This window comes from Macaca thibetana, chromosome 6, assembly GCF_024542745.1.
Source record: "Macaca thibetana thibetana isolate TM-01 chromosome 6, ASM2454274v1, whole genome shotgun sequence".
In the NCBI taxonomy this organism is placed as follows: Eukaryota; Metazoa; Chordata; class Mammalia; order Primates; family Cercopithecidae; genus Macaca; species Macaca thibetana.
In genome coordinates, this window is record NC_065583.1 from 110,173,946 (window position 1) to 110,187,930 (window position 13,985).

Below are 13,985 nucleotides of genomic sequence, written 5' to 3' on the forward strand. Positions count from 1 at the left end.
TGAAGATGTTCTCTCTCGATTGTGGTGGTCGTGGCATGGGTACAGAACACTTGTCAAAAGGCATGGAATTACTCAAAATGGGAGCATTTTTACTGTATGTTAATTATAACTCAATAAAATTGATTTTTAAAAATTCTAAGTACATATATAAATACACTAATGTTTACAGAGCATTAAGAGAAGTGAAAAAGGCCGGGCGCAGTGGCTCACGCCTGTAATCCCAGCACTTTGGGAGGCCGAGGCGGGTGGATATCGAGGTCAGGAGATTGAGACCATCCTGGCTGACACAGTGAAACCCCGTCTCTACTAAAAATACAAAAAAATTAGCTGGGCATGGTAGCGGGCGCCTGTAGTCCCAGCTACTCGGGAGGCTGAGGCAGGAGAATGGCGTGAACTTGGGAGATGAAAATTGCAGTGAGCCGAGGTCGCGCCACTTCCCTCCAGCCTGGGCAACAGAGCAAGACTCTGTCTCCAAAAAAAAAAAAAAAGAAGTGAAAAAATAATTCCATGTTTGAGATTTGTTTTTTATTAAGGTTACCTGAATTTGTTTTTTAAGTTTAGAAGAATTCTTTTATCAGGACCTGTTTTTAAGTTACCTACATACCTCTGTAATGGGATTACAGGCAGTAACTCTCACACTTCAACATTTATTGTGACCACCTGGAGGATTTGTTAAAGCAAAGACTGCCAGACCCATCCTCAGAGTTTCTGATTCAACAGGCCTGTGATGGGGCTTAAGAATTTGCATTTTTTTTTTTTTTTTTTTTTTTTTTGAGATGGAGTCTCACTCTGTTGCCCAGGCTGCAGTGTAGTGGTGCGATCTCAGCTCACTGCAGCCTCCTCCTCCCGGGTTCAAGTGATTCTCCTGCCTCAGCCTCCTGAGTAGCTGGGATTACAGGTGCCCTCCACCACGCCCGGCTAATTTTTGTATTTTTAGTACAAACAGGGTTTCACCATGTTGGTCAGGCTGGTCTCGAACTCCTGACCTCGTGATCTGTCTACCTCAGCCTCCCAAAGTGCTGGGATTACAGGCGTGAGGCACCGCCCCGGCCAATAATTTGCATTTCTAATGACTTCTTGGGTGATGCTAATGCTACTTACTGGTCCAAACACTACATTTAGAGTCACTGACTGTAGAGATCCTTAAAAGATCCCTAGTCCTCCAAAGAGTCAATTCTTAATGCTTAAAACTTGAACTAGGCTGGGCACAGTGGCTAACGTCTGTAGTCTGTAATCCCAGCACTTTGGGAGGCCTAGGAGAGAGGATCGTTTGAGGCCAGGAATTGAGACGAGCCTGGACAGCACGACAAGAGTCCATCTCTTAAAAAAAAAAAAATCAGCCAGGCATAGTGGTGCACGCCTGTAGTCCTAGCTACTGGAGAAGCTGAATTGGGAGGATCACTTGCGCCCAGGAATTCAAGGCTGCAGTGAGTTGATTGTGCCATTGCACTCTAGCCTGAGAGACAGAGTGATACTGCCTCAAAAAAATAAAAATTTAAATTTAAAACAGAAACACAAAAACCCTAAACTAAATTATCCCCTAAGTCTGGCCACAGTGGCTCACGCCTGTAATCCCAGCACTTTGGAAGGTCCAGGTGGGTGGATCACTTGAGGTCAGGAGTTCCAAGACCAGCCTGGCCAACATGGTGAAACCCTGTCAGTACTAAAAACACAAAAATTAGCCAGGCATGGTGGTGCACGCCTGTAGTTCCAGCTACTCAGCAGGCTGAGGCAGGAGAATCGCTTGAACCCAGGAGGCAGAGGTTGCAGTGAGCCAAGATTGTGCCACTGCACTCTAGCCTGGTTGACAGAGCGAGACTCTGTCACAAAAACAAAAACAAAAAATAAATAAATTATCCCCTAAGAGGAGTATATCCCAGGAAAGTATAACACCTGAAACTTATAAGAATATCTGCCCTGGCCGGGCGCGGTGGCTCAAGCCTGTAATCCCAGCACTTTGGGAGGCCAAGACGGGCGGATCACGAGGTCAGGAGATCAAGACCATCCTGGCTAACACGGTGAAACCCCGTCTCTATTAAGAAATACAAAAAACTAGCCGGGCGAGGTGGCGGGCGCCTGTAGTCCCAGCTACTCGGGAGGCTGAGGCCGGAGAATGGCGTGAACCCGGGAGGCGGAGCTTGCAGTGAGCTGAGATCCGGCCACTGCACTCCAGCCTGGGTGACAGAGCGAGACTCCGTCTCAAAAAAAAAAAAAAAAAAAAAGAATATCTGCCCTGATGATAAGTGATAGAAAAGAGACAGGCCAGGCCAAAGTTTGTAAACTGGTGGCCTGAAGATATTTAGCCTCTGTGTTTTTCTAAATTAGATGCCAGCATCTCAAACTTGGGAGAATTCACTTTAAAAATCCAGTTTTTACGGCTGGGCACGGTGGCTCAAGCTTGTGATGCCAACACTTTGGAAGACGGAGGCATGCAGATTATTTGAGCTCAGGAGTTCAAGACCAGCCTGGGCAACATAGGAAGACGCTGTCTCTAAAAAAAAAAAAAATCTTTTTAAAAAATTAGCCAGGCACAGTGGCACACACCTGTGGTCCCAGCTACTAGGGAGTCTGAGGTGGGACCATCACTTGAGTCTGGAAGGTCGAGACTGCAGTGAGCCATGATTGTACCAATGCACTCCAGCCTGGGGAACAGAGCAAGGCTTTGTCTCAAAAAAAAAAAAAAAAATTCCAGTTTTTAGTTTAAGTATCATTCCCAGAAGAAAAAAATAGGCTGGGGCCAAATAATGGTTACCTCACTTTAAAATCTTTATTTTTACATTTTTTTGAATTAAGTAACAAAATTTAAAAGATACAAAAGGATCTACAGTGAAAAGTACATCTCCCTTCTATCCCTGATCCCCAGCCTCTCAGAGGCTGCCTCCTTTAGATGGGATGGGTGCTTTCCAGATGTCCCCACTGTGCATCAACTGGCCCCCTTTCACTTATCTGCATTGTCTGCCTGACCGCTTTAGACATCTGAGCTGCCTCCCAACCCACTTTACCACACCTCTCCTGCATCCCCACAACACTTGGCATGTCGTTAGCGCTTTCACACAAGCTTCTTTACAAGGCTGTGTCTTTTCAGATAGGGAGATTCACAGATGCATGAGGTTAGGTTTACTTCTTTTGAGTATCTACATCCCTGATAACTAGGATTGTGTCAGACTTACGGCAGATGTACAAGTTTGTTGAGTGAATTAATAAATGAATGAATGGGCAAATTGTGTATTGTTTCCAGAGTCCTGAGGTGTGACACAAATAGCAATTCAGTCAGGTGAAATCAATAATTTAAATCCCTTCAGGATCCCAGCTGAGTTCCCAGTCCATCTTGTAATACTTCTCCCCAGAACAGACTTAGATTACCTGGAAATAATGAATCCTCTGCCCTTACAGAACTGGATCCAAAGCGGGTACTAGGGCACTCTAAGACTACTTCTCAGAAATGTGACAACCTCCTGTACCGTTTTTCTCCTTACTACAGGGCCCAAGGACTGAAACTTCTTACCTTTTCTCCTAAACTCTGCCACCCACTAATGGCCTCCAGACTGGGGTTCCACTCACCCACTTCCCAAGGGCTGACTGCACCCTTTGTCACCACTCATGAAATCATTTCATGCTACGAATTTGCCAGCCGTTCTAGAGATACAGCTGAACACAGACATGACCACAAACATGAGGAAGTTATAAAGTATTGAGAAATCCTTCTAGAGGCGGATGCAATGCCACACCACTGAGCACGAGATCTGGCTTCCTGAGCAGTTACCACAGGATATGACACAGCCCTGTGGGCAAACTAGGATCAATGGGAAATGGAAGAACTTAAGAAAAGTGAGTTACTTCTCCTTCCTCCCTTCAATGGACTGCTCAGAGGGGCAGTTTCTCCTTATAAACCTTCTGGAGAAGCCCCACACTCTAAGTGAACACACTTGTTGGGAGGCTCCTGTATCTCGTCACAGCTTGTCATGAAGTCCAGCCACTGCAGTAACGCAATGCATCACGTTTTTCCTTGCCTTGCTTTCCCTTTTCTTCCACACTCTCACCCCCCTAGATCTGCCCCTTCCTAATAAAGTAACAACACTTTCATCTTTGCCTCAGGTTCTACTTTCTAGGGGACTTAAGTTAAGAAATTGTTGTTGGCCAGGGGTGGTGGCTCATGCCTATAATCCCAGCACTTTGGGAGGCCAAGGCAGGCGGATCACGAGGTCAGGAGATCGAGACCATCCTGGCTGACACGGTGAAACCCCGTCTCTACTAAAAAAAATACAAAAACTTAGCCGGCGAGGTGGCGGGCGCCTGTATCCCAGCTACTCGGGAGGCTGAGGCAGGAGAATGGCGTAAACCCGGGAGGCGGAGCTTGCAGTGAGCTGAGATCCGGCCAGTGCACTCCAGCCTGGGCGACAGAGCGAGACTCCGTCTCAGAAATTGTTGTTGGCCAGGGGTGGTGGCTCATGCCTATAATCCCAGCACTTTGGGAGGCCAAGGCAGGTGGATCACGAGGTCAGGAGATCGAGACCATCCTGGCTAACACAGTGAAACCCTGTCTCCACTAAAAATACAAAAAATTAGCCAGGCATGGTGGCAGGCGCCTATAGTCCTAGCTACTTGGGAGGCTGAGGCAAGAGAATGGCGTGAACCTTGGGGGCAGAACTTGCAGTGAGCCGAGATCGTGCCACTGCACTCCAGCTCTGTCTCAAAAAAAAAAAGAAAAAAAAAAAAAGAAATTCTTCTTGTTGTAATTTCTTGTTGTAATTTTTGTTTGTTGTAATTTCTAGGGTAACCACTGAAAGAATAAAAACAAAGTATACAATTTTCAAACTAGTGAGGGAAAACACAGAATGGTAGAAAGTAAGTAATCAAAAAGAAGGCAGGAAGGAAAAGATACTGTCAAATATGCAGTTAAAAAAACTAAAAAAAAAAGGAAAGATGGAATTGTTGGAACCAATAACACAAAGATAATAAATTTAAACCCAAATATATCAGTGGTAATCTTTTAATAAATAAATATATTTGTTTATTAAATATAAAATGTACACAGTAAATATAAATGAACTAAATGCTTTAGTTCAAAGACAAACAGAATAAAAATTATGAAATAAAAATATATACACTTGAAAGTATTTAAAATAAATCTAATTTTCATAATGAATTTTAAGCATTAAGGAGTTTTGTAACTGAATAGTGGAACTCAGAAAGATATCCTATTCAGAAGGATCTCTCATGTTAATAGTTTCCTTCACTATATTGTATATTGTAGTATACTGTAGAGTTTCAAGAAAACAATTAAAGGCCAGAACTGTCTTACATTACCATTTCTATTTCTGCAATATTCAACAAACCAAAATTTTCTCTGTAATTGTGAAAAAAGAACTCCTCCTCAAGCATAAGCAAAATTTTGTCTTAACCTTTCAAATACCCAGAACTGTAGAAAGAGATAAAGCTGTTAACAGAGACATGGATATCCCTTTTTATCAGGTCAAGAAGGTGAGTCTCTAATAGAGAGTTCTAGTAACTTTTCAATAGGTAATTAATGAAGGCCTTCCTTCTAAACCAGATAGGGGGAGATAGAATGCTCTGAGAGTATTAAAGGCATCTCCTGCAAGCCACTGATACCTTTGTTGACAGAGCAGATGGAAGAAAATAGCAGTTACTAGGTAACCTATAGCTGAAATTTGTGTCCACATAAAGAACCACTGGGTCTAGGCTCATGGAGTATGACTCCTGAGAGAAACTCCTGTTACTCTAATCACATTGTGTGTGTGTGTATGTGTGTGCATGTGCACACACACTTACTAAAGATGCATATTCCTGGGCTCCCCTGAAGATCTATTGAATAGACTCTCCAGGGTGGGACTATATTGTCTTTACTGATAATGTTCTTAACTAAAAATTGTTAGTTATAAAATCACAGATTTCCGCTGGGCACGGTGGCCGAGGTGGGTGGATGACCTGAGGTCAGGTGTTGGAGACCAGCCTGATCAACAAGGTGAAACCCCATCTCTACTAAAAATACAAAAATTAGCCAGCCATGGTGGCAGGTGTCTGTAGTCCCAGCTACTCAGGAGGCTGAGACAGGAGAATTGCTTGAGCCCGGGAGATGGAGGTTGCAGTGAGCCAAGATCTCGCCACTGCACTCCAGCCTGAGTGACGGAGCAAGACTCCATCTCAAAAAAAAAAAAAAAAAAAAAAAAAAAAGTCACAAATTTCATAGTGAAACTCAATCTAGAGTACCTGAAGTTTATATACATAAAATAGACATACCTTTGCTATGAAAGCCTGATTTACTCTTAACTGGGTAAAACCAGAAAAGAGTTCTGCCTATAATGATATATCTGCATTGAACCTAAAACACAGACTTCATCATACATTCTCACCTAAATTTCTCTGATGACCCAGAGTAAAGCAAAAGGTTTAGCATATGAGAGTGAAAGGATTTGAATCTCACTTTCTGTCAAACTTTTAGAGCTCTGTTAACCATGGTTAGTATCAACTATGATTTTAGGCAACTTTGCTTATAGTAAAAATAACTCGTAATTGTTACAGTATCTAGATTGGGATGCACTATAAATAATCTAATGGAGACTTCAAGCTTTAGGCTTTCCTGAGTGTGGTGACTCATGAAATTGACACATCCCTTGTGGATACCCTGGAAGCTGTGTTTATGGAATTGTTAAGAGATATTGGTTCCTTGATGCCTGTGGAGGATCTTATCTCCTTGCACCTAAACTGTAACAGTGGACGGCTGCAAAGACCTCCACTGCTAATGAGGACCACTTGATGCTGTGCTGGCAGGCTGTTGTTTCTGTTTAGTATCCTTTTGAGTAAGCGGGTACCAAGTATGGCCATGGCAGTCTTGTGAGTCTGAATGTTTAATCTAAAGTGACTTCTGTTGGTCAGAGCCACAAATAATTTCAGATGTACTAACTTGATAAACATATTCCAAATGTTTGGTTAAACCTAAAAAGACCTCTCTGGTGGATGTAGCAGTACATCATTTCATATGTATTAATTTCATAACTTGTTTTTTTTTTTTTTGAGATGGAGTCTCACTTTAGGATGGAGTGCAATGGCACCATCTCAGCTCACTGCAACCTCTGCCTCCCGGGTTCAAGCAATTCTCCTGCCTCAGCCTCCCAAGTAGCTGAGACTACAAGCATGAACCACCATGCCCGGCAATTTTTTTGTGTGTTTTTAGTAGTGACAGGGTTTCACCATGTTGGCCAGGCTGGTCTCGAACTCCGGACCTCAGGTGATCTGCCCACTTTGGCCTCCCAAAGTGTTGGGATTATAGGCCTGAGCCACAGTGCCCAGCCTAATTTCATAACTATTGATAAATTTTCATCTTACACTGAATTTACATTTCGACTTAACTTTCTTCTTACACTAAATTAATGAATTAACATAAATCATATTCTGTATTTAATTATAAAAACATAAATAAAATTATCACATCAATTTAATTATTATAAGTAATTTATACATACTGCATAATGACTTTGAAAACAGTATAACTCAAAATAATAGAAAACAAAATTAATTGAATGAAGTACTACTGAATTTCAGGTATTTCTGTGACAGAACACAAATTTAAAATTTAATAAAATAATATCTTTTCTTAGCAAAAAGTTTCTTAAGTCAGATTATCCTTTCATGTTTTAAATGAAGCTTCTTCTAAATAAGTCATTTTATTCACAGTTGCAAATTTCTTTTCAACACATACAATGTATAGTACATGCTGGAATCAAACACCTGAAGGAGCTGGAATCTTATGAATACAGCCAGGGCAACAGTGTAGAGAATCATGAACAAAAACATCACAGTCCACACAGAAAACATTTTGGCACACAGCACAAACATAAACCTGTAGTGAAAAGAAGAAAAGTGATAAACTAGTTTCCAAAAGTTAATTACAGCACAGCTTGATGACATTCAAGGTGTGCTTTGCTCTTTTGTATCTCTACCAGTTTTTTCCCACTACCTACTTTATTACTTCCATGTACTCTATATTCTCAAATCTAAGGCAATTAATTTTTTACCCCAAACTATCCCTTAGAAATGAGGGAATGACTTTGTTTTTGAGCCTTTAAAGTCTATTCTATTATAGTTCACTCTCAATTATTTCATTCTAAGGTTTGGGAAAGACATGAGCTTCAAACCAGCGCTACTTTTGAATGCTTAGCAAGACCACCTAATTGATTCAATTAAAAAGAGAAGCATAAAAATTTAACATAGATTTAATTATTCTTAGGGAATGACCTCACAATTGCAAACGTTATATTTCCTTTTCAAGTAAACCTTTCAAAAAAATATGTCAAATGACACAGATAAGACAAATAAAAAGGAAAAAACTACATTTGTTCTTTCAGCATTACATATATGAGTACTTATGCCTTGGGATAAAATTTCCAGGGCAGCTTCATACACAGATTCAAAAATCACTAAATCTCAGAAGTATGTGGCTTTGGATAAAAAAATAAAAACGAAATGAATGAATAAATAAATCTCAAACAACACAGACAATGACCTATTCTTAAAAACTCAAATGAGGCTGGGTGTGGTGGCTCACACCTGTAATCCCAGCACTTGGGGAGGCCAAGGCGGGCAGACTGCTTGAGCCCACAAGTTCAAGACCAGCTGGTCAACACGATGAAACCCAGTCTCTACTAAAAATACAAAAATTGGCTGGGCATGGTGGTACATGCCTATAATCCCAGCTACTTGGGAGGCTGACTCACAAGAATCACTTGAACTTGGGACGCAGAGGTTGCAGTAAGCCAAGATTGCATCACTGCACTACAACCTGGGTGACAGAGCAAGAGTTCGTCTCAGAAAATAAAACCAAAAACCTGTCAAATGACTCAAAAAGTAGTTCCAGTAAAGAGGAAGCTACTGATGTCAAAGAGGTATATACAATTTAATAAAATTATAAATTGTGACAGTGGAATAGCAATACTTATAATTATTATTTTATATAATTTATATAGTTTTAAATAGGAACATGTAACTAAATTAAAAATTAAAGCTAGACAGTGATCCATATTATATACATCTATACAAGTTTATATATTAAAGTTGGCCCTCTTCAAAATTGAAAAAATATTTTCTCATTGGCATAATGGAAGAATCACCTATTATCTGTGGCCACCTTAAACAACTTCAATGTGTTATCACACAGCTTAAAGTATAACATGAAGAAAATATTTTAAATACTTTCAGATTAAATGCAGTTTAGCTTGAAAGATAAAGACAAATTACATGTTTTACAAGGGTGTACCAAAGTAGACAAAACAATCAAAGAATTTTAAAAAATAAGAAAAATATTTAAAAACTTTTAATACAAAAAATTTTTTTTTTTTTTTTTGAGACGGAGTCTCGCTCTGTCACCCGGGCTGGAGTGCAGTGGCCGGATCTCAGCTCACTGCAAGCTCTGCCTCCCGGGTTTACGCCATTCTCCTGCCTCAGCCTCCCGAGTAGCTGGGACTACAGGCGCCTGCCACCTCGCACGGCTAGTGTTTTGTATTTTTTAGTAGAGACGGGATTTCACCATGTTAGCCAGGACAGTCTCGATCTCCTGACCTCGTGATCCGCCCGTCTCGGCCTCCCAAAGTGCTGGGATTACAGGCTTGAGCCACCGTACCCGGCCCAAAAATTTTTTAAGAAGATGAATTATAGCCCGGCATGGTGGCTCATGCTTGTAATCCCAGCATTTTGGGAGGCCAAAGTGGACGGATCACGAGGTCAGGAGATCGAGACCATCCTGGCTAACACGGTGAAACCCCATCTCTACTAAAAATACAAAAAAATTAGCTGGGCATGGTGGCGGGCACCTGTAGTCCCAAAAACTCAGGAGGCTGAGGCAGGAGAACGGCGTGAACCCGGGAGGTGGAGCTTGCAGTGAGTCGACATCATGCCACTGCACTCCAGCCTGGGTGACAGAGCCAGACTCAGTCTCAAAAAAAAAGAGATGAATTACAAAGTATCTTTATAGCAAAAATTATAATGCAGAATAACAAAACTACTATTTAAACTATATTGTTCCCATTTTACCTCCACCTATTTTAATTATCTTTACAAGAAATAAACTGATATGAGCCTGGTCTTTAACAACCTGTTGAAAACTTATAGTACCATTTATTTCAGTATTTCTTGTACATTACTTAATATTTAGAAAGCCAATGAACTTACATGTTGGTCTTTCAATTCCCCCTGACATCCATAACAAAATCTGAAAAAAAAGTTTAACAATCAGTTTTTTCTTAAAATTTACTCATTAAAATAGTTCAGCAAAATCTCAATAACTAGAATCCTTTAATTAATATGTACTTGTCTTCACATGACTTTCAGGAAAAAGAGTTAAGAATACCAAAAGGCCAGGCACGGTGGCTCATGCCTGTAATCCCAGCACTTTGGGAGGCCAAGATGGGTGGATCACCTGAGGTCAGGAGTTCGAGACCAGCCTGGCCAACATGGCGAAAACCCGTCTCCACTAAATACAAAAATTAGCCGGGTGTGATGGTGGGCGCCTGTAATCCCAGCTACTTGGGAGGTTGAGGCAGGAGAATCGCTTAAACCCAGGAGGCGGAGGTTGCAGTGAGGCGAGATGGTGTCATTGCACTCCACACTGAGTGACAGGAGCGAAACTCCATCTCAAAAACAAAAAAAAAGGATACCATAAATTTAAAAAAATTCCACAGTATATACAAGGTCATCTGACAGCCCAAAATGTAGTTTTTATTTTCATTAAGGTTAAATGTGAGCATGCTTTATTTTTCTTTTTTTTCAAGTCAAGGGTCTTGCTTTGTCTCAAAGGCTGGAGTGCAGACATGCTATCATGGCTCACTGCAGCTTCAACCTCCTGGTGATCCTTCTGCCTCAGCCTCCTGAGTAGCTAGGACTACAGGCATGCATCTCCATGCCTGGCTAAGTTTTTATTTAGACAGGGTCTCGCGATATTGCCCAGGCTGGTCTCGAATGCCTGGGCTCAAGCAATCCTCCCATCTTGGCTTCCCAAAGTGTTAGGATTACAGTCATGAGCTACCGTGCCCAGTCACAAGCACTTTCAAACTTTTGTTTGATAGTCAGTTATTCTAATAAGTGCTACTTTGTGATTCTTCACAGTTACTGGCTATGAACCTCCAACTACGAAAGAAGAGAATTTAATTCTCTTTCAACCATCTTGAACCCAGTAATGCATAAATATGTAACTAATGTCATTCTCAATTCTTTCTACATAGTTAAGTCTTCCTTTTGGATAGAACAATAATCAATGTTTAGTTTACTATGCCTATAAAAATATTCTCAGCTAAGCCATAAGTTTTCCCCTATTTAAAACATTTTTTTTTTTTCCTGGAAATACTGTGTTGCTATTCCCAAGGTTAGTTTCCTATGTAATTGACACTAATTCAGGCCCAGTTTTCTCTGGAATAATATAACTGTCCTCTCAATATATTTAAATACATCAGGGGTTCTGCAGTTTTCATCCCCTTGGTGATATCTTTCCTGGAGCATTCTGACTGTCTCCAAACTGGACTGTTCCCCATATGTGACACACAGGTATCATTCTGGAATTTCTTCTTACCATCATGCTAGGCCGTTCTTCCGCCTGTTTTGAATTAGATACATATTACTAGACCCCATGTCATTCTCTTTCTCTGTTCCTTTGAATCATCTACCTCTTCCAGACCTTCCCCAGAAAAATATCTTTTTGAGACTTTACAAGTCTGAAAATGTTGTTATTCTACCTTCACTTAACTATAGCTTGGCTGGGTATCTAAGGGTAACAATTTTCACTACAAACTTTGAAGGTGACTGCTCCCTCTCTGCATCCAGTGTTGCTAATGAGAAGCCAAACAAGTTTAATTCCAGATCCTTTGTATGTGACCTCGTTTTTCCTCTCTGGAAATGTTTAGGGTTAAGGATTTATTGTGTATTCTGAAAGTTCACAATTATGGGGTCTGTCTTCCTTCAATACGTCAGGCACTTGGCAGTCCCTTTCTTTTATCTTTGTTGTAGAGATGAGGTTTTGCTATGTGACCCAGGCTGGCCTGGAACTCCTGGCCTCAAGTGATCCCCATCTCAGTCTCCCAAAGTACAAGGATTAGAGCTATGAGCCACCCTTCCCAGCCAACAGAACCTTTCAATCTAGAAAGTTCTGTCCTTCAACAGAAAATTTCTTTGAACTATGTCTTTGATGATTTTCTATCCTACCTTTTTTTCCCTCATATTATTCTCATACTGGACCTTCTGGATGAATCTCCAGTATTCTTATCTTTACTCTCCTATTTCAACCTCTTTATTTTACTCCTTTTATTGTACTTTCTGGAATATTTCTTAAACTCCATTTTCTATAGTACTGGGTTTTTCTTTTCTACTACATTTAACCTCAACCATAAGCAAATAAATACCAAGCTAAAATAATGAGACTTTTTTTTTTTGTCTGTCAGTTTTAGCCAATATAAAAAAGTTTCATAATACCTAATGTTGGCTAAATGTGGGAAAACAATAAATGAAACTTCTTTGAAGAACAACTTTACAGTATCTATCACAATTCACAAAACATGTAAAACTCCTGACTCAGTAATTTTACCTCTAGGAATTTACCATGCATTTATACTTGTACAAATGTTCAAAAATATAGATATAAGCATTATTTGTTAATAGCAAAAAGAAAAAAAAAATCTTATATCCAACAGGAAGCAATTGGTTATAATTATCCCTGAAATATGCAACAATTTCAAAAACAACACTGATCTAGATACGGTGACGTTAAATGACTTCCAAATGATTTAAGTGTGAAAAGCAAGATGGATACATAAGCCCAGCGCAGTGGCTCAAGCCTATAATCCCGGCACTTTGGGAGGCCGAGACAGCGTATCACAAGATCAGGAGATCAAGACCATCCTGGCTAACACGGTGAAACCCCGTCTCTACTAAAAAATACAAAAAAAAAAAAACCTAGCTGGGTGAAGTGGCGGGCGCCTGTAGTCCCAGCTACTCGGGAGGCTGAGGCAGGAGAATGGCATGAACCTGGGAGGCGGAGCTTGCAGGGAGCTGAGATCCGGCCACTGCACTCCAACCTGGGCGACAGAGCAAGGCTCTGTCTCAAAAAAAAAAAAAAAAAAAAAAAAAAAAAAAGATGGATACATAATTGTCTTCTGCTAGCCAGTAAGCATTTAATGTGATTCCTAAATCCTGGATGTTCTTTTTTTTTTGAATGGAGTTTCGCTCTTGTCGCCCAGCTGGAGTGCAATGGTGTGATCCACGCTCACTGCAACCTCCGTCTCCGAGGTTTAAGCGATTCTCCTGCCTCAGCCTCCCGAGTAGCTGAGGGTTACAGGCACCTCCAACCACACTCGGCTAATATTTGTATTTTTAGTAGAGACGGTGTTTCACCATGTTGACCAGGCTGGTCTCGAACCGCTGACCTCAGGTGATCCACCTGCCTCGGTCTCCCAAAGTGCTGGGATTACAGACATGAGCCACCATGCCCAACTGATCCTGGATGTTCTTAAAAGTAGTAAATCTTTATTTTCTGAAGACTATTCTATAAAAGATTGACTACCTCTATTTCAGACTTTATTTGTTGTATTTCACACAAATACCATTCATAAAAATCCTTAAAGATTTTAGGTAAATTATGTTATGCCAGATTTTTATTTTATTTTATTTTATATTTGAGACAGAGTTTTGCTCTTGCTGCCCAGGCTGAAGTGCAATGGCGTGACCTCAGCTCATCGTAACCGCCGCCTTTCGAGTTCAAGCGATTCTCCTGCCTCAGCCTCCCGAGTAGCTGGGATTACAGGCATGCGCCACCACTGGGCTAAATTTTGTATTTTTAGTAGAGATGGGGTCGAACAGGCTGGTGTTGAACTCCTGACCTCAAGTGATCTGCCTGCCTTGGTCTCCAAAAGTGCTGGGATTACAGGCATGAGCCACCGTGCCCAGCTTTTTTTTCCTTTTTTAAGAGATGGTGTCTCACTATGTTGCCC

At 40.9% G+C, this 13,985-nt stretch overlaps 1 protein-coding gene across 7 annotated transcripts in view; it reads right to left on the minus strand.

Moving 5' to 3' along the window:
• Positions 1–4,983: 4,983 nt before the first annotated feature.
• Positions 4,984–13,985, minus strand: part of LOC126956542 (general transcription factor IIH subunit 2) — a 37,014-nt gene continuing 28,012 nt past the window's right edge. For all 7 annotated transcript variants that reach the window (XM_050793576.1, XM_050793578.1, XM_050793580.1 and 4 more), the window contains 2 exons: positions 10,183–10,222; positions 4,984–7,858 (listed from right to left, as the gene is read on the minus strand). In XM_050793576.1, the coding sequence (XP_050649533.1) occupies positions 7,739–7,858; positions 10,183–10,222 (160 nt within the window). In that variant the 3' untranslated portion in view covers positions 4,984–7,738. The remainder of the gene's footprint in view (positions 7,859–10,182; positions 10,223–13,985) is intronic.